The following is a 20,520-nucleotide window of genomic DNA, read 5'->3' as shown; positions in this document are numbered from 1 at the left end:
TCCTGCCTCAATACTGGGCTTAGTCTCTTATAGCACTGTAACATAATACTTTGAGAGCCTAATGACCTTCCCCGTTCCTTACAGTGGTACAAATGACAACCCGGCCCTGCCTTCTGGTCCTCTGTACTTCTCATCTATGTCTTCTCCAGAGAATTTGTCCCATGCTCTGAAGGCCTCCCTCTGGGTCTGTTAGCATTTCCCCGGTATCTTTTATCTCTCATCCTCCTTCTATAACTGCCCCACCTCCTTCCCTGGTCAGACACTTCCTGATTTTCTCTTACACCACTTCTTGAACACAAGCGATCATCCACCATTTGCTGAAGCTGTGTGTCCCTCCAGTGACCAAGAATGTGCCAGTAATAGCTGACACTTAGATGAGGCTTTGAGATTTACAGAGCACTGACCTCCCAGCAAGCCTGTGGTAGGTAGGGAGAAGGAGGGCTTTTATCCCATTTTTTTCAGATGAGGGAACTGAGGCACAGGGAAGTTCAATGACTTTCCCTTAGCCACGAACCTAGTGTCAGAGCCTGGATTAGAGCCCATTTCTAATGACCCCAGGTCGAGCTAAGTTTCCACCACATCATATTGCATCTCACTAAATGTTAGATGGAGTCAGATCTGTAATGAGTCTCGGTTTCCTCCTCTCTGGTCCTTCAGAAAGGTTCTTAGGGTCCCTGCTTCGCCGGGCTATTGTAAAGATCAAATGAGATAATGTCTGTAAAGTACTTTGTAACCTTCAAATTCCATTTACACAATAGTCATTATTATCTGTATGTTCTGTCGCTAACGGAGGCACCAAAAGACCTTTGGGAGGAGGCTCAGTTGTCCTTCTTGATGTCAGCCTCGAAGGGATGGGGATGTCCTGCAAGAAGAGGCAGCTAGGTGATACAATGGTTAGAACCTTGGACTTGGAGTGAGGAATGCTTAAGTTCGGTCCCACTGCACACACTGACTGTGTTACTGTGGGCAAGTCACTTGCCCTCTGCCTCAGTTTCCTCATCTGTAAAATGGGGACAGTAGTAGTAGCACCTCCCTACCAGCATTGTTATGAGGATCAAATGAGATATTTGTAAAAAGTGCACGTAAACTTTTAGATGCTACACAATTGCTAGCCGTGATCGCTATTATTAATAAATGTCTGTTTCCCCTAATAACCTGATTAGTCATTTGCGAGTTACCATGGGAACACATCATCTCATTTGATTGTCGCAACAACCTTATGAGGTAATTGCTGCAGATATTGGTACCCTCATCAGTCATTCACAAAACATTTGTGAATGTGGCAGCTCGGTGTCATAGTAGAGAGAGTGCTAGGTTTGGAGCTGGTGAGATCAAATCTTGCCTCATACACTTACTCAGCACCATGGGCCTAACCGGTCTCAGCCTCCGTTACCTCCCCTGAAAAGTAAAGGAGTTTGCCTGATGGTGATCCTTGCCCATTTGAAATCTTGCAGGCCTGTCTTTCCCATTGCACTCTGGCCAAATGCTTTCTCTTGACATCATCCTTTTTTCAATCTCTTTTGGGGAAGGAAAAAAAAAAAAAAGCGTGTTTCCTTTGTGCTTAAACACAGCTACTGGTTGCCAACTGCATGATTTTAATTGGCTTCAAGATTATCTCCTGGTGAGAAGAAGGAAAATTGTGATTAATGACTTTGAATTAAACATGAATTTGCATGTTTGTGTGGGGAGGGAAGAAATCTATTCATTAGGAAAAAATCTTTTTGTTATAATTGTATTTCCATCAGTAGCCACTTTTCCTAATAATAAACCTGTGGAAAACTTATTCCTAGCTCATTTATGTAACAATTTTCCTGAAGGCAACATCAGACTGGTACTCCATTCAGCTGGCTCATTACAGAATTTGGATTCAGATGCAGGGGGACAGCCTGTTGGAAGGTTTCCCTGGCTATTGTGACTACTCCCATACGCAAGAATTTTCTATCTTGCATAATAATTATTTCATAGGCTCATAGCATTAGGGCTTACTCCAACGCCTTTATTTTACACATGGGGAAACTGAGGTATAGAGGGATTAGGGGACTTGCCCAAGGTCACATAGATATGAAGAGGCAGAGCTAGGAATTAAAACTAGACCATCCACTTCCAAAATCAGCATGCTTTCTACCGTATCATGCTGCCTTAGGTCCCATCCCCTTCTTGGTTGTAAACTCCATGAGGGTATGGACTCCAGCAATCTTCATCCTTGTATCCCCAGTATCTGATACATACTTGCACACAACATATTCTTAAAAATATGTGGGTAGAATCATGTTTCAGTTTCTCTTGGGAATTTTAAAATCATCCTTCTTTATACCTTCCCTGACCCCATGACTATCACCACTGCTTAACCTCCTGCCACTAGCGCTAAGCACAGGATTATTGCACAATTTAAAATATAGATAGGGTAATTTTTTATGAGTTGTGTTTAACTTAGTAAACATTGATAAATATTTGTTGGTTTGAATTTAGTAAGTGGCTGCTCTGTACAAAGAAATGTAGATGCTGAGATGCAGATTATAATAGCATTTACTTCCTAAGGTTAATGGGAGGATCAAAGAGATTATAAAGCAATTAGCACAGTGCCTGGCACATGGTAAACTCCATAGAAATGCTGACTGGTATTATTATTATCATTATTATTATTATTAATTAGAGGGAAAGATAAATATTACAGTGTCCTCATTGAGCTTATAGTCTAATGGGGGAATGAGACATTTGTACATAACTATTACACTATTAGAAAATGATGAAATGCATCAGATAACCCTGGCTCAGATGATCAGCTACAGAGGAGATCCCTTTAACCACATTTTTCCATTTTATACAATTAAGCCACAACCCTAAAATCATTGTGTCTTTTAGGTCCACAGCAGCAGGTGCTAGAAACACAAGACCAACTCTTCCAGGTTCACTCGGTGCCCAGGGGATAGATAAAGCATGACTGAAATACGAAAAACCCAACAACAACCCATTGTTGATCATCTGAAATAATGTAATTTGTTAATAGGTTTATAGGTTGTCCAGCATTCTACAAACAGCATTTACTACCTGTACTTCCATCATCATGTCTGATGTTGAAAACCTGCTAAGAAATCAGTGGTAGATTAGCATTTGAGAGAGACAGAAAATCTCATGTTGTATTGAACAACAAAAACCAAAAACTGGGCTCTCGTTTAATTCCTCACACTCGGCCCCTGCGGTTGTGGCCAGATGAGACATGTTTTCTTGTTCTAGGGCAAAATGCCATCAGTAATGTCAGGTTTTTTCCCCCAGGGCAAATAATTCCTCCTTTTAAAATCCTCCCTCACCCTCCTACCCCAACAGCAGTAAATTTAAAGATCTTGAACAGAACTGATAGAGTAAATCTTTAACTTGAGCTTGGCATCGTTCAGGGAAGGAGGCCTGTCTAGCACGTCCGCTCTTATGTTGGATGGTGACTAATAGCTTGTCACCATCTCCCAAGTGCTGGTCCCATTCGAACTATTAGCCTTGGTAGAAAATGTGGTCTGTCCCTCCTTCAGAAAGCTCCACTCATTTTTCAGCACAAGTGGAAAAAGCCAGCAGATTTTTTAAGTACCTCTGGCTGCGTTTAATTATGATATGACTTCATGATTGGGAGAAAGCTTTGGAAAACGTGGCCTTCTTGCACTAGGCAGGTCATTTGATTTGCTCCCGGCTGCTGTTTTAAACTCAATGGTCATTCCATTGAAGAAAAATCCGATCAAGCTCTTTTCCCACGCATCCTGCACCCATATACAGGGCGGGGGGAGGGGAGGGAATGAATGAGAACACATTTTAGGAATTTTGCTTCTGGTATCACCAGAGACACTGAAGTTCTTCCTACGAAGTATTTTTATGAAACAACCTCAACAAGGCACCATTTAACACCATTTATACTGGTTGTCCCTAAAGAAAACGGACGAAGGCATTGTGATTAAAAATGTATTCAGAAAAGCAACATGGTAGAATGGAACGAGAACTAGGTTTAGAGGCCAGAGACCTGGGTTCTGATCCTGATTCTGCTTCTGATTGCTCTGAGCCTCAGTCTCCTCTTTTTTAAAATAATGGAGCCGGATTAGACTACCTCTCGAGTCTATTTTGGCTTTTACCCTGTTCCTGAATGAGTACAGGGTCTCTACATGGTTGCGAACAACAGTTCTGGACAGGTCACATTTCTCTAGGATATTAGGGTTTCCCAATCACTGGCATACACAACCACCTTGTGAGGTGGGTAGTACAAATGATCATTAGGCACATTTTTTTCAAATAAACAAACTGAGACTCTGTGAGGTTATGTGACTTGGCTATGAGCAACAAGCTAAGCTGAAGTGGGATGCTTACCCGGGTCTCTTAACTTCAAGTCCAGCCTTCTATTCCCTATGGCCTCTTAATTAACACGCAGGTGGTAGCAGGAGCCATCTTCTGAAATGGTTCAGTTTTCCTCAGTATTTCAGGTTGCTTTGCAGGCAGCATATTAGTGTCTCAGAGCTCAACTTGAAAAAACATCAAGCTTTCTTCATTAGGAACTGCTCATAGTGAAATCTGCCCCAAACCTAGAACATGCCTTTGTATGCCATGTGGAAGAAGATATTACATCTCACTTTGCCTTGCACTGGCCAGTCCAGGTTGTAAGATAGGATAGAACAATGAAGTGACTCCCCAGTTGGCTGGGCATTTGAGAATCTTGGAGTCTTAGGACTTTGGATTGTCATTGCTTAGTGCCTTTTCCCAAGGTAAGAATCCTTTCTACAGCCAGTCAGAAAAGTCGTCCATCTTCCTCTTGGATACTTCTAGTGATGTAGGTAACTCATTGCTTCTTGTGGCAGCCTGTTCCATTCATAAATAGCACCAAGTTACTAGAAAACTCTTTCTTGCATTGAATTGAAATCCTTCTCCCTACATATTCCATCAGTCCTGAACTTCTCTTGGAAGCAACACAGAACAAATCTATTCTTTCATCTCTCATCATGGCAGCTTTCACTTGTTTGACACACTTCACCCTTTTCTTTTCCCACCATTGGACTTACTTCAAGTTTGCCAGCATCATCCCTCTTGAGAGGAAGCCCCTGGAATTCAGCAGCTATTCCAGAAGTGATCTAACCAGCTTAGGACAGTGGAACAATGGTCAGGGCAGCTAGGTGACATTGTGGATGGAGGCTGGGTTTGTTGTCAGACCTGGATTCCAGTCCTGCCTTGTAGACTTAGTAGCCGTGTAATCCTTGGCAGGCCACTTCATCTCTCTCAGCCTCAGTTTCTTCTTCTGTAAAAAGGAGATAATAGTAGCATCTACCTCCCCAGGTGGTTGGGAAGATCAAACGGGATCATTTGTGTAAAGTGCTCCTGATAATTTATAATAGGCAGTTTATTTCTGTTAATACGGCTAGAGATCACATTCACTTTTTTCCCCATTGTTAAATCACAGGGTTGTTTCCTATTGCTTGCTACACTCTACTAAACTGTGCCCCCACATAATTTTTCGGATGAATTTCCCCCAGATGAAGCTTTCCCTACTCCAAACTTGTGGAACTTGGTTTTTAATATAAAAGTAAATTATTCCAGTTAAATTTTATTTTGTTTATTTGGGACCATCATTGCAGTCTTTTGCTCATTTTGAATCTTGATTCTGTCATCCAGGATGAAGTGTTAATATGTTGGCATCCCTTCTGTAGCTTCATTCAAATAGCTGATAACAACTTTAAACAGGATGAAGCCAAGTATGGAGACCACTGGCACTCCACTAAAGACCTAAGGACCTCTTCCCTTCTACTGACACTAAGTCACAGCATTATTTCTTTCCTTTTTTCTTTTTTCTCTTTTTGTGTGAGCCAATTGGGGTTAAGTGACTTGCCCAGGGTCACACAGCTAATGTCAAGTGTCTGAGGTCTAATTTGAACTCAGTTCCTCCTGACTCCAGGGCCGGTGCTCTATCCACTGCCCCACCTAGCTGCCCCACATAGCATTATTTCTTATAAGTTATTCAGCTAACAGCCAGTGCCTCTCCATACTGCTGTCCAGCCCACTTTTCACTGTCCTCTGAGTAACAAGGATAGCACAAAAACTATTCAGTGTCTTGCTGAAATCCAGATGTATTCTATTCTATCTGTAACATTCTTTTAGCCTTTCAGCGGAGTTAACTCAGAATAGGAAATGAGGTTACTTTGGGAATGACTTATTTGTTATTAACCAATTGTTCTTAGCTCTTAATGAGTACTTTTCCCCGCTAAATTCTCAGGAACTGTTGATTAATCTGTTCTCAAAATTGTCCAAAGACAGGTGTAAAGCTGTAAAGCTCTGTGGTTTTTAGAACCTACCCTTTTCAGCGAAGGAAAAAAAACACAACAGAATTAGAGGTTCCTTATTCTGCTACTAACTAGTTACTTTGGTTAGGGTTAATTATCAGATGTTTAAGTACTCCAAATGAGATTTCTTTGTTAAACATTGGCTAGTCAAAGAAATTGGCCAAATGAACACACTATAAAGTATAACACTCCCTTTCAGAAAAACCATGGTGACTAGTCATAAATGGGTTACAAGAAAGGGAGTGACTAAAAGTTCTGCCATTTAGTCTGAGACTGGCCTAGCCAAGGCCATTCCTGGGCCCCCAGGTTACTAGAAGGGGCATTTATTACTTTGCTTGGTTTGAGGATCCTATAGCCCTTTACTACACATAGATGCCAACGCACTAGGCAGCCCCAGAAGTCCACCAAAGGCTTCTGGGGTCTCCTTGCTGGGAGAGAATCTGGCACGTTCTTGCTTGTTTTCCTCCCCTCCCCGCCACCCCTTCATGTCACTCTGCCTCACCTTCCAACCACACACATAACACCTTCCCCTTGCTCATAAAGTTTCACGTAGCAATGTGTGATTAGTTTATTTCCCTGAGTCAACTTAAAAAAATTAAAAACAAGTGATCATTTCAGATCAAAGCAAAACCAAAAAAGGTCTCATCTCTGTGAGGCAGAGGGCTTCCAGGGATCTCCCAGCTTTCAGAGGGAATCTCCAACACTGATGGCGGCCTCCTCTTTGTCTCCACAGCCCAGCCGGTGTTGTACTGGTGTTCTCGGAACATGTCCTTCTGGAGTAGCATCTCGTTTAACCTGGCCGTCCTGATGAATCTGCTTGTTGCATTTTTCTACCCGTTTAAAGGAGTCCGAGGAGGTATCAGCCTTTTTTACTGGGATGGTGAACGCCGGAGCCAACTAGAAAGGACCTAACCTGGGTTTTGAATGCAGTTTTCCCAGCTAAATCTGCATTTACCATTCTTTGATAACTTTGCTTTATATAGTCTAGGACAGATGAAATTGTGAATTTTTATTGCCAGTATTTATTAAAATGTACCTTAGTAAACTACAGTTGTAACTGTGGGTTGGGATGGGAGGAAATTCGCATGATTGTTCATTAGCCAAAATGAGGCAAGGATAGGGGTTCTTAACGGTTTTTGTGTGTCCTGGCTCCCTTTGGCAGTCTGGTGAAGTCTGGGGGCCATTTCCCAGAATAATGCTTATAAATGCACACAATAAAATGCACAGGATTACCAGGGAAGCCAAGTATACTTGAAATGCTGTTACCAAACTACTGAAAAAAAAAAAAAAAAGTTCAGGGAGCAGAGGTTTAGAAGCCCTGGCCTAGAGAGAAGGTGAGAGCTGGCAGAGGTCCTAGAACTCATCTGGTCCAACCTCTTCATTTTATAGAGGACACTGAGGGTCAGAGAGGAGCAGTGACTTTTTGAAGGCCATACCCCTGTTTAGAGGCAGGCATAGGCCAGAGCCTGTAGTTCCCCAGGTTCTACCTCCATCCTTCTTACTACCATCCCATAGATAACATTCCTTTGAGCTGAAGAGTTGCAAATATCTAGAATATTTTTTTTCTTTGGGTCAGTCCATGAGTGATGGTTCACATGGTGATTTTTAATGAATTTATACCTCAAATTCCTTGCACCTTTTTCTCTCAATTTGTGATTCCATCAATGTAAGGAGCGCCCAGTGAGAAACCCCATCTACCAATGCAAATTGGCAATTGATCGGCAACTTATCATCTTGGAACATTGCCGAGAGGTTTAAAAGGCTTGCCCAGGCCTAACCTGCCAGGATGTGGCCTAGGCAAGACTTGAACCCGGGTCTTTCTGACTCTGAGGCTTATGCATGATGCCACACTGCCTCTCCTGTAGGTAAAGTACTTATTAGAAAAAAGGTAAACAATACATTTGGCGCTTTTGTATTTCAGCCTTCACATTGGGGCCCCTTGATTTTCTTTTTTTTTTCCTCTTTTTATTTTTTTTTGGTGGGGCAATGGGGGTTAAGTGACTTGCCCAGGGTCACACAGCTCGTAAGTGTCAATTGTCTGAGGCCAATTTTGAACTCAGGTCCTCCTGAATCCAGGGCCATGCTCTATCCACTGCGCCACCTAGCTGCCCCCTTAGTGAAATTCTTAAACGCTTTACATTTGTGGATTTCAGGTGGCTGATATTGTAAGTAGCAAGATTTCAGCTCCCTCTTTTCCATATCTACTACAGCTTCCAGGGATGCATTCTTGTCAGTTTAATTTCCACCCAAGTATTGTGACAGAGACTTTCAGGTATAATGTCAGTCTACCCATTCATGTTGTGCAATATGCAATAAAGGTCTAAACAGATGGCCCAGCAAGCATGTAGGAAAAGGCTGGAAAGCCATCTTCTCTTGTTGGCAGAACCATCCTTTAAGCTCAGCAGCTTCACATGTGAGGGCAGTAAATCATAACATCTCATATGCCTGATAGACGTGAGTTAAAGGTGATGAGAAAACATTATTTCCTATAGGTAAGTAGCTGATGTTTTTTCAGGAATTAAAAAGAACTTGGGAATTTGACCTTAAAATATATAGAAAACTACATATGGATTTTTTTTATGTGGCTGTTTAAATATCAGTGCAAAAGCAAATCATTTTTCTAAAGTTACACGGCATGAAGAACCAATTCCCAGCCACAAATCTCAGCAGGAACATACATCTACAAAATTTTCTCTAAAAGGACTATAATTAGTTTTCCTATTGATAGGATCAAGGGATGTTCTATTTTGTAAATTGCTTAGCCAAGAGCTCGGTATGATCATCAGAATGAGCAACGGCACCATGATTGGATCTTCAGACTAATGTCTGAAGTAGCCGCAGTTGGTCATGACAGAGTTTCCTTTTTTTAAATTTATTTTTTATGCATTTGATATTTCATTTTCCCCAATTACATGTAAAAACAATTTTTACTATTTGGGTTTTTCTAAAAAATTTGAGTTCAAAATTCTTTCCTTCCCAACCCTACTCCCTCAGTGAGAAGGCAGCACGGCAGAATTTTCAACTGTAACCATAGGTCAGTATTTTTCTGGCTTATTTTCTCTAGATGACTTGAAATGGATTCTCATTGCATTCATTTAACAGCTTTCTCACTAGTCATTGGACAAGTCTGTAGGGAAATCCAGCAGATCCAGCTCTTAGGGGGTGATCAGCTGGCAACACTACATCAGACCTTTCTGGATTAGAAAGCACATCATTAATAGAAAAAAATTAATTAAACAGAAAAATGAAGAGAAAGGAAACAAACAAGGAATTCTTGAGGAGAAGAGACCTCAGTTTTATTCTCGATTCTTCCGCCAAATGAGCTGTGTGACCTCGAACTAGTGATTTTACATCCCTGGGTCTCAGTTTTCTGTGTGTATAGCGAGGGGGTCAGATTACCTGTCTCAGGCCCTTTACAGTTCTAGCGTAGGAGGATTCTGATCCTGTGACTGGTCCTTCTGATTGGTAGGAATAAAAGATTTTAGGGAGCAGCTCTGCTCTTTCTAAAAGTCTGACTTTTTAGACTGCTTCCTTGTGACTGATTCAAACAGAAGTCATGATTAGACTCTCTTGGAGGCAACACATGATGATGATCTGACATCAGGGAGTAATAACCTACTAAAGTTGTGTGGTGTCGAGATTTCGGCAGGGGTTATGCAAAGAGGATTGTTTAAAAACAGCCCAGCCATTCATTCCCTCTTTTGTGAGAGTCTTAAGGGCATTCTCTCCTACCTGTTTCTCAGGAGCTGCATGGCTGCTAACTCTCTTCCAGACTCAGGCTAAATGAGTACTGCCTAAGATCAAGTTCCATTGGTGGCCTACCAGTGATTCCTTTAGGCTCCGGGTTCTCACTCTGTCGCCTCGATACACGGCTCCCCAAATGTCCCTGCTCCGACCAGAGCATGTAAAGTGACCTTGTTACCTGCCCTGATGTCGTTTGGCTTCCCACCCCTGTTGGGCAATGGAACAAGCCCCAGCTCCACTGCTGAGCTGGCCTTAAAAGCTCCTTTCTAAAGTGGCATTTCTTTCTGTTTATTTGAATGCTGATGAGTAACCTACAGCGTGATCTTTCAAAAGCATGAACCTTAGGCGACTGCAGATTTCTTTTGATTTTCAGCTGAACTTGTGGGCCTGCTGTGATGATTAAAGGAAGTGTAGTCCTATTTTTTACAGGGTTCCCCCTCCCCAAGTAGAAAGGCAGCAGGTTAAAATATCATTAAAGAGGTGACCGGAAGACAACCCACTAAATTCTTTCCTCCTGTGCGTGTTAAGTAGTTGCATATCTCTTTCTTGAGAATTTGGGTAGATCCATTCTACCTTTTCATGTTTCTTTGGGCTGTAGTATGCATGGGGTGGGGGGTGTTATGTGACCTCAGCTGTCAGGGGGTATTCGCCCTGGGCCTTGCTGGAATTCTCAAAACATACATCTCCCTGCTGGTTGGGAGTGCTTTCCTTATGCCCAGCTTCAACTAAGTTGGCTTTTTCTAAACCTTGAAAGAAAGACCCATGGGGGTACAGGGGGAGAACAAATAGTTTAAAAGGGTGCTCTGGCTCTTTGTGGTCACACGTTCAGTGAATCAGGTTGCTTGGTGCCAGTGGAGGAGAAGCCCCCTAGGCTGTCAGGCATTCTCCTTTCCTTGTCACGTGGGTTATGCTGCAACAAGAATCACAGTTTTGAAGATGCAAATCTCCTTTTTATATAAGCAGCCTTTACTTTGTGCTGCTGCTTGTTTACGTCGGAAGGAACCTCAAAATACAACAACATTTAAAGCACGTTGTTGTGGGGGGTGGTTAAGAGAGGAATATTTTTAGCCATGGCAGTTCATGTTATATAAGCAGACCATCTCATGGGACACCCAGAATAGGACTTGAAATAGCCAGAGATGACAAAAGCCAGTGTAAGATCTCTCAGGAGAGAGTAGCATAGACGGAGTATGGCCCTAAAGATACCAGTGTTGTCCACCTCCTTCCCTTGGAGAAATCTGATCTGAGCAGTAAGGGAATAAACTGTTCCTTTTCCCTTTTTTCCCCTCCTTTTCATTCTTTTAATTAAATTAAAGGCTCATTTGGAAGTTTAGCCTTCCAAGTGGGAAGCGAGATAAGATATTTCAGCTGCACGTGTGTGGAGGGAGATGCCATTCAAGAAAACACAGCTCCCAGAACGTGTCTGTCACCAGCACGAGTCAGAAACATTGATTTGAAAAAACCCAGACCCCTCCTTTGTTTTCCCAGGTACCCTAGAGCCCCACTTGTCAGGACTACTATGGACAGCCATGCTGATCTCCCTGGCCATAGTCATCGTTCTGCCCAAGCCCCACGGGATCCGAGCTCTAATTGCCTCCACCATTCTGCGCCTCATCTTTTCGGTCGGCTTGCAGCCCACGTTGTTCCTTCTGGGTGCTTTCAATGTAAGTACGGAATGATTTCATTCGTTTCCCAGCACTTCACCTTGCGGTACAACTGCCTTTCTGTCCCCTAGGAATTTTTTTTTTTTGGTCTGAATCTGAAAAGCAGAAAACCGTGGATGAGGTGCTGTTGTAACGGAAAGTCTGGTCCCTTTCAGGGACTCTCCCAGTGTAGTCAGCCCATGATTGCTTCTCCCATCCCTCCCCTCCTCTCTCTTTTCACTGCCACCACCCGAATACAGGCCGCCATTACCACTTGGTTGGACAAGTCTAATGGCCTCTCTACAGAATTTTCCACCTCCACTCTCTCCCCTCCTTCGTACAGCTGCCAGACTTATCTTCCTTATGCGCAGATCTATTCATGTCATCCCCTATCAGCCCCCATCTCCACTAAAAACCCCTTCAGTGTCTTCCTGAATAAAGTTCAAATTCTTTAAATTGGCATTCGAGGCTTACAGCAATACCACCCTACCTGTTCAGTCTTAGCCTTTGTCCTTTCTGCCCTCTGCTTTATAGCCAGACTAGACTGCTGACCAATGCCATGCTTTTCTATCTCTTTGCTTGTGTTTCTGTTGTTTCCAAGGCCTTTTGAATTCCATTCATCCTTTAAAGCTGACCTCAAACACTCTTCCTTTCATGGTTTTCCCTGAGCCCCTCCTAGTTAGTAATGGCTGCTTCTTCCATGGATTTTATGTGGCATTTTTGATACCTTTCCTATACATGGATTTGGTACCATAGTTATTAGTTATATTCCCTGTATCCCTGTACTCCATGAGAGTAGGGACCCTGAATTTATCAACCCCTCAGCTGCTAGCATGGTGCTCTGTACACAATAAGCAGATAGTCTACTGAACTGAGCAATTTAGATACTGACATTTCTGTTAATGAATTATCCTTAGATAATCCCTTGACTTTGTTTCTCCTTTTCTCCATGTCACTTTTAGGCCATGTCACAGTTGTTGGGGCATCTTCCTCAGAAACTGGTCAGGGGCAGGCAGGGGAATGGAGAAGGAACTGAAATGCAGATCAGATAATATTTCATCATTGTTCCAAACCAACAGATAGATATTCCCAAGATATGATGCTGGGTGTTGTAGGGAATGCAAATGGTCATAAAACCTGGTCTCTGCCCCTAAGAAGCTTATGTGCTAGTTAAGATTATAAGACATACACCCATAAAGCAGCACAAGATTTCTCTAATAATTGAGGACAACAGAGGTGTCATAAGGCAGGACCTAATTAAGGGAGAGATGAGTGAGCAGTAAAGACAAGCTCATGCTGCCAAGAGGTAACTTGAGTAAATGAGTGAAAAGCATTTCTTTATTATTTACTATGTGTCAGACACTTTGCAAAGTAATAGGGACACAGAAACAAAAGTGAGACAATCCCTGCCCTAAAGTAGCTTATATTTTAATGAGGGGAGATGTATATAGCAGAATCCTGGCCTCAGAAGGGAATGGAGAGTTAGGGGAATTGATTGAATTGGTGGTAGTACAGGTTGGATTATAATTCCCACCTCAAGCAAGCTGGAAAAGACAATTGCGCTGGATGGACTTCAAGACGAATACTGGGATGGATCATGGAAAGGGCTGTGAAGCATGAACTGGGGCTGGATCACTCTACTGGCCTTTGTGAGTTTTTGCTCATTCACTTACAAATCAGGACCGTGTGACCCAAGGATAGGAGTTCCCAAACTGGGACAGCTCCCCAAGGCATGGTCTCTGGAGGTCCAGTGGTCTAAAGGATAGAGCAGCAGAATGAATGGTAAGAAGGCATGTGGTCTGGGGCAGCTAGGTGATGCAGTGGATAGAGCACCGGCCCTGGAGTCAGGAGTACCTGAGTTCAAATCCGGCCTCAGACACTTAACACTTACTAGCTGTGTGACCCTGTGCAAGTCACTTAACCCCAATTGCCTCACACAAAAAATATATTAATTAATTAAGTTTAAAAAAAGAAGGCATGTGGTCAGAAAGGTTTCATGGAGGAAGTCAACTTGGTCTTGTAAGCCTTAGGTAGGAGGGAAATTCTACACAACTAGACCAAGGTGGGGGAAAAAAAAAAGCAGGGAAGTGTAGAAATTGCAAAGCATATCCTGGGAATGATAAATGGATCACTTGGCCTAAAATAAAGGATTGTAGAAGGGTGTGGTGAGAGATAAGGCTTGAAGCCAAATTGCAGGAGGTTTTGAATGGAAGAAAACTAGATTTTTTTTTCTTACTATAGGTAGTAGGGAGCCCTTGATGGTTTTTCAGCAGGAAGGATGTATGTAGAGGAATTTGATGAAGATTAATCTGGCATTGGTATGCTTGGAAGTATTAGAGAGTAGAGAGACAGGAACGAGGGGAGGGATGTTGGGAACAAGTATTCATTAAGTGCCTATTATATGTCAGGCCTCATGTCTAAGTGCTTTACAAATATTATTAATAAGTTTGAAGGCTGTTTGTTGCAGTAGGCCTGGCATGGAGTAGTAAATGCCCAAGTGATGGCAATGAAAATGGATTGGAAAAGGCATTTCTGACTGATGAATATTGAACAAAGGAGAGTTAGAATCATAGATCCTGGAGCTGGAAGGAGTCTCAAGTAGAGTGGTGCACTGGCTAGGCAACAAGACACAGGGACTGGCAGACTCGGATTCAAATTCTGTCTGTGATACTTGCTGGTTTTGTGACTTTACTGAAGTCTGATCAATGCTCTGGGCTTGTTTTATCATCTGTAAAAATAAAGCCTCTAATATCTCTACTTCTGAATCTGCGATTCTGGGATCATTGGATATTGCCAACTCTTATGAAGAGAGCAACAGATAATTCTTCTCACTGGGTTTTTAAATTATGACTCGGGTTTCAAGCCTGAAGTGATTAGGAAAATGGCCAGTGAACTTCAGAAAGACCAGAGAGGATGCTCTTCGACACAGGGAGATGCTGAGCTTCACACGGACTGATTTTTGAAGTGATAAAGAGCATCCAAATGGAAGGGACTCCAAGCAGTTAGAAGTATCCCCACGCTGGAGTGTGGGAGGAAGGCAGAGTGAAAGATTTGAAAGTCATCCATCCCTACAGAAAGGAGTCAATAGGGAAGGGCCCAGAATGTCGAAAGAGCTGAAGACTAAACCTTGGGGAATGCCTTCATCTAGGGAATTGGAGAAGGAAGGAAAGCATCCTAGGAAATGAAGGAAGAGTCAGAGGTAGGAAAATTAGGATAGTTTATTACAGAAACCCCAGGAAGAAGTGATTTCAGGGAAGTGCTCAGTATTGCCAAATGCAGAACGCAGGTTAAGAGAAAAAGGAAGGGGAGTAGCTAGGTGGCGCAGTGGATAAAGCACCAGCCCTGGATTCAGGAGGACCTGAGTTCAAATCTGGCTTCAGACACTTGACACTTACTAGCTGTGTGACCCTGGGCAAGTCACTTAACCCCCATTGCCCCACAAAAAAAAAAAAAGAGAAAAAGGAAGATCGATTAAAGGCCACTGGTGATTTCTTGAAAGAGCGGCTTGAACTGAGTAGGAGGAACAGAGGTCAGAGGAGTTACAGTAGTGAAGACCCTGGATAGCGACCACTCACTCAAGAAATTTAACAGTGAAAAAAGGGAGAGAAATGGAATGACAGCCAGAAGATCCAAAGAATGGAGTTTTATTGTTGTTGGTAAAATATAGAGAGGCATATAACCCCTACAATATGGTCATTTCAGCTAGGCAAGGGATATAGGATGCTTTTTGATCCAGAACAGGAACTGTTTTGCTTCTGACTGCCCCCTCCCCGAAGAGAACAGGAACTGTTTTTCAGTTTTGTCTTTGTATCCCAAGCTCCTAGCACAGTTCATTGGACTCATTAAGTGCAGAAGCAGGTAGGTGGTGCAGTGGATAGAGTGCTGGTCCTGGAATCAGGAAGACTCATCCTTGTGAGTTCAAATCCAACCTCGGACATTTACTAGCTGCGTGACCCAGGGCATATCACTTCACTTCACCCTGTTTGCTTCAGTTTCCACATTTGTAAAATGAGCTGGAGAAGGAAATGACAAACTGCTATAATGTCTTTGCCAAGAAAATCCCAAATAGGGGCAGCTAGATGGTGCAGTGGAGAGGGTACCAGCCCTGGAATCAGGAGGACCTGAGTTCAAATCCAGCCTCAGGCACTTACTACCTTTTTGACCCTGAGCAAGTCACTTAACCCTTATTGCCTCCTTTCAAAAAAGTCCCAAATGGGGTCACAAAGAATTGGATAAAATGGGGGGGGAGACTGAACAACAAATTAAGTGCATATTGGGTTTTATTAAACCCATGTTTCTCCATTGTCATCATCACAGACAAACTAGAATGAACTTTTTCCACTATGTGAAAATTCTGCTGTGCCATCAGGTAGCATACTGGAAAGTCCCCCTTATTCTGAGTGAGCCTAGAGCATTCTGAAGAGCTAGATAGATGCCTGTGCTCTATTGCTTATCCGATTCCTGAGATTCTCAGTTACTCTTACCAACCGGATGAACTGGCAGCATGTTGCAAGTAGCCAGAGCCAAGTTGACCATCACAGCAGAAAAGGAGTTGGTCAAGTCATTTAAAGATTCCTCTCCAGGATTCAGTGGATGCCAGCTGAATTTTCTCTTGAAGGGGTGGGCAAGTTGACATCAGTGTGACCCCATGAAGACTTAGGAGTTTTCTCTTCCAAAGACAGATTCTCAGAATGGCTAAATAAATTGGGGTGTGTGATTGTAATGGAATACTATTGTGCTATAAGAAATGATGAGCAAGATGATCTCAGAAAAACCTGGAAAGACTTACGTGAACTGATACAAAGTGAAATGTACTATAGATCAGTTGTGAGTAACTTAGCTATTCTCAGCAATACAGTGATCCAAGAGACCTCTGAAGGACTTATGATGAAAAAATGCTATCTATCCCCAGAGAAAGAACTGATGGTGTCTGAATACAGATTGAAGCATATTTTTTTACTTTAGTTTTCTTCAATTTTTTTAATGTTTCCTTTCACAGCATGACTAATATGGAAAAGTTTTGCATGATTACGCATGTATAACCTATATCAAATTGCTTGCCTTCTCAGTGGGGGTGGGGGGGAGGAAGGGAGAGAATTTGGAAATCAAAGTTTTAAAAATGAATGTTAAAATTTGTTTTTACATGTATTTGGGGGAAAATACTAAATAAAAAATCCAATTTAAAAAAAAAAAGAGATTTGGCCTCAGACACTTAACACTTACTAGCTTTGTGACTCTGGGTAAGTCACTTAACCCCAATTGCCTCACCAAAAAAAAAAAAAAGAGAGAGAGAGAGAGAGATTCTGATCCCATGTTTATATTGTGAGCTCCTCACCCTAGAAAGTCAATTAAAAACTGAGACTAGGTATATATTGATAGCAATTCTTTTTAATATTGGCAAAATATTAGAACTGAGGAGTGGGGGATGCCCATAAGGTATATGAATGAGATGGAATAATATTACGATGTAAGAAATAATGAAAGGGGTGGTTTCAGAGAAACCTTGAAAAACTTATATGAACTAATGCAGAATGAAGTGAGCAGAACCAGAAGAACAATTTCTACAATAACAACAAATTGTAAAGAGAAACAACTTTGAAAAATTTAGAAGCTCCAAGCAACACAGTGACCAATTAATTATAATTCCAGAGGATTCAAGATGAAACATGCTCTCCACCTTATGACAGAGAAACAGTTGGCTCAAAATGCATATTGAGGCAATTTTTTGAACATGAACAACGTGGAAATTTGTTTTGCTTGACCATATACATGTTTGTAACAGGGTTTTAGTTTTTCTTGCTTTCTTAAGAAAATAGGAGGAGACAGAAAAGGTGGTTCTTCATGAAAATAAAACTTAATTTAAAAAACAATAACAATAACAAAAACAAGATTGTGAGTTCCTCAAAGGCATAGCTGAAGAGTCTCACTGAATTGTGCCCCCATAATGCTTAGGATGTAGTAGAAACTTAACATGTGTTTTTAGTCATGATTAGCTCAAGATTACTGACATGGTAAATTCTTTTTTTTTTTGACATACTCAAGTAAGGAGGTTAGAAATTATTCATTTGGAAAATCATAATCTGTGTTGTATGTGTGTGCGTTCATGTGTATGTTCTGGTCATCAACAGCAGAATCTAATGAACATGAAGCATTCTCTTATTTCACATACAATTTGTAATGTACCTGAAAAGCAAAGTAATTAATTGACCAGATCAGCAAAACTTACTTTTGGGATATTTCCTGTTTTGCTGTTGGAGCATGTACTATTGGACCAAAGTAGTCAAATATTTTGGATCTCTACTCATGCTTTAAACAATGGACATTGCAAAGGTGGGAGGAGAGAGTGACTGGGTTTGGGAGGGAAGGAGAGGTAAGTTACCATTCGCTTTTACAATTTCCTCTAATTTAAGGGTGGTCTGCTGTGTCTAATCTTTGCTGTCATTGTGCTTAGGTATGTAATAAAATCATCTTCCTGATGAGCTTTGTTGGTAACTGTGGGACCTTCACAAGAGGATACCGAGCAATGATCCTGGACGTAGAATTCCTTTATCATCTGTTGTATCTCCTTATCTGTGCCATGGGACTCTTTGTTCATGAATTCTTCTACAGCCTCTTGGTAGGTGACTGACTCTCAGCATTAGTCATTCAAAAATGCTTCTTGATCATTTGCTTTGGCTAAGACTCTGGGCTAGGAGCTGATGATACTTGACATATATGCTTGATCTCCTTTGAACCTGCCAACCACCATTTATTAAGCACCAGTAAAATGCCAGACCTTGTGCTAAGTGCTAGAGATGCAAAGAAAGACAAAAACATCATCTCTTACCTCACAAAGGTCACATTCTAAGGGGAGAGACCGCATGTCAATAAGTCCAAAACTCTGTGTGTACACACAAGGAATAGAAAAGGTAGACGGAAGGGAATGTCAGAGGGGAGGCTCTGGAAGCAAGGGTGGAAGAGGACTGAAGGTCTGTCTCCTGGACAGAGTAGGATTTGAGCAGAGTCTTGAAGAAAATCGGAAGACAGAAAGGAGGGCTTCAAATTCTCCAAGCGTGGCTGATGACCAGCAAAATAGACAGGACAGGCGGTCTTATTCCTGTCTTACAAATGAAGAACCTGAGGCTTGGAGTGGTTAAGTGACTGACCCAAAACTCCAAGGCTCCAGTCCAGGAGCGTTGGCTTCTGATTATTTGCTTAGTCCAGACACGTGACTGGGAACTATTTCTGAATCGAAAGGTTTGGGCAATGAGTTTGGTATAGTTATTGGGACAGAAGAGTTTTCAAAACAAGTCATTTAATTTAGATCCAATTCAAGCAGTGAATGTCTTGGTGTAGCCTATGTAAAATGAATTGGTTCAGGCCCCTTTCCTTATAACCGAGTTTTTAATTACAGAGTCAATTAACTGTTTGCTCCTTTTTCATTTGGATGAGAATACAGACCCTTGGCATAAAGATTAAATCTCTTTTTTCCCCTGCATAAAATTAGGGAAAGGATAATGTTTTACCAATCTGTGAGTCCTCTTTCAGAGAATTGATTACTGGCCTTAAAATATGAAAGTATAAAGTCCTTCAGATCTAAAGGTTAGCCTCATGGCTTAGACTAGCAAAGGGCTGAGATGTTTAAAAATCCAGTGTCTCCCTACCCTGCCTCAGAGTCTCTCATTGACAAGATGGGGGTAATTTTAAGATATGTCAAACTCTGTGCATGTTACGGACTTCAGAGCTGACACATTACCAGCATTAAGCCCTTTTTCTTTGCCCTTGGTTTAAGATTGGTGTTAGCAGACAGAGCTTTAAAATCATCATGCTCAGGCATTTGACCTGTCACCTAGGAAACACTGACCTGCAGCACAGAGTATGTTTCTGCACCCAGGGCTTAGGATTGGGAAATGGCCTCTGTTTTGTGAGTGGAAGTTGGCATGAAGGAGTCCGGCATGCTAGCTTGTATCTGGGCCCATGCTTTAGCTCATGCCTATGTCATATGACTGCACAAGGTCTTACCTTTGTTCCTCTCCTCCCTGTGTCAAGATCAAAACACCATAAAAAGAGTCTTTTCTGAAAAAGAGAGGTCCTGGCTTACATGCGACCTTGGCCTTGGCCTTGCCCCTGGCCAGTGTAAGGCCTCACCTTCCCGATGCCTCTTGTTCTTTATTAGTTCCCATTACCCCTTTTTACTAGCCGATGTGAAAAGCTCATTACGGCAGTGAACCCTATAACTCATAATGCAACTTGCTTTTAAAATTTTCTAATCTCTAATCTAACATTAAGAGAAGATAAGAACAGCTCACAAGTTCCGGAAGCTTTACCCAAGGTTAGTTCTCTCTCAGAAGAGTTTAACAGGACCAAAGCTTGCTTGTGGCCTGACTCTCACATCATCCTAAAGATTTGCAGGGTCTGTGATCTCCAGGAGAATTAAACATTCCAGTGAAAGGGCATTTCTATTTGAGAACTGCAGGCAAAATACTGAAATCTGTCTTAAGACATGCAAAGTAGCCTGAGACCCAGACCTGCAAGAACTTGGATTGGTCCTAAGAAGTTACTAGAAAATACAGCTCCAGCCTGGTAACAAGATTCTTGATAAATGCCCAAACCCTGCATGATTGCAGCAGTTAGCTTGTATATAGTGTTTTAAGGCTTGCAAAAGGTTGTATGTGTTTTATCTCCCTTGATCCCGACAAGAATCCTGAAGATAGGGACTATTATTATGACCATTTTACAGATGAGGAAATGGAAGCTGAGAGATATTCAGTAACTTGCTGTCACACACAGTTCTGGGGATTGTCCTTTTTCAGGCTATGAAGTACAACACCATGAAATGCTTCATTGCTAGGACA

At 42.0% G+C, this 20,520-nt stretch overlaps 1 protein-coding gene across 8 annotated transcripts in view; it reads left to right on the top strand.

Moving 5' to 3' along the window:
* ITPR1 (inositol 1,4,5-trisphosphate receptor type 1) overlaps positions 1–20,520 on the top strand; it is a 395,541-nt gene that overhangs the window by 323,836 nt on the left and 51,185 nt on the right. For all 8 annotated transcript variants that reach the window (XM_043977918.1, XM_043977916.1, XM_043977917.1 and 5 more), the window contains 3 exons: positions 7,033–7,155; positions 11,532–11,707; positions 18,138–18,302. In XM_043977918.1, coding sequence (XP_043833853.1) covers positions 7,033–7,155; positions 11,532–11,707; positions 18,138–18,302 — 464 coding nt within the window. The remainder of the gene's footprint in view (positions 1–7,032; positions 7,156–11,531; positions 11,708–18,137; positions 18,303–20,520) is intronic.

This window comes from Dromiciops gliroides, chromosome 1, assembly GCF_019393635.1.
Source record: "Dromiciops gliroides isolate mDroGli1 chromosome 1, mDroGli1.pri, whole genome shotgun sequence".
Lineage (NCBI taxonomy): Eukaryota > Metazoa > Chordata > Mammalia > Microbiotheria > Microbiotheriidae > Dromiciops > Dromiciops gliroides.
This window is presented reverse-complemented; position numbering and strand designations above follow the sequence as displayed.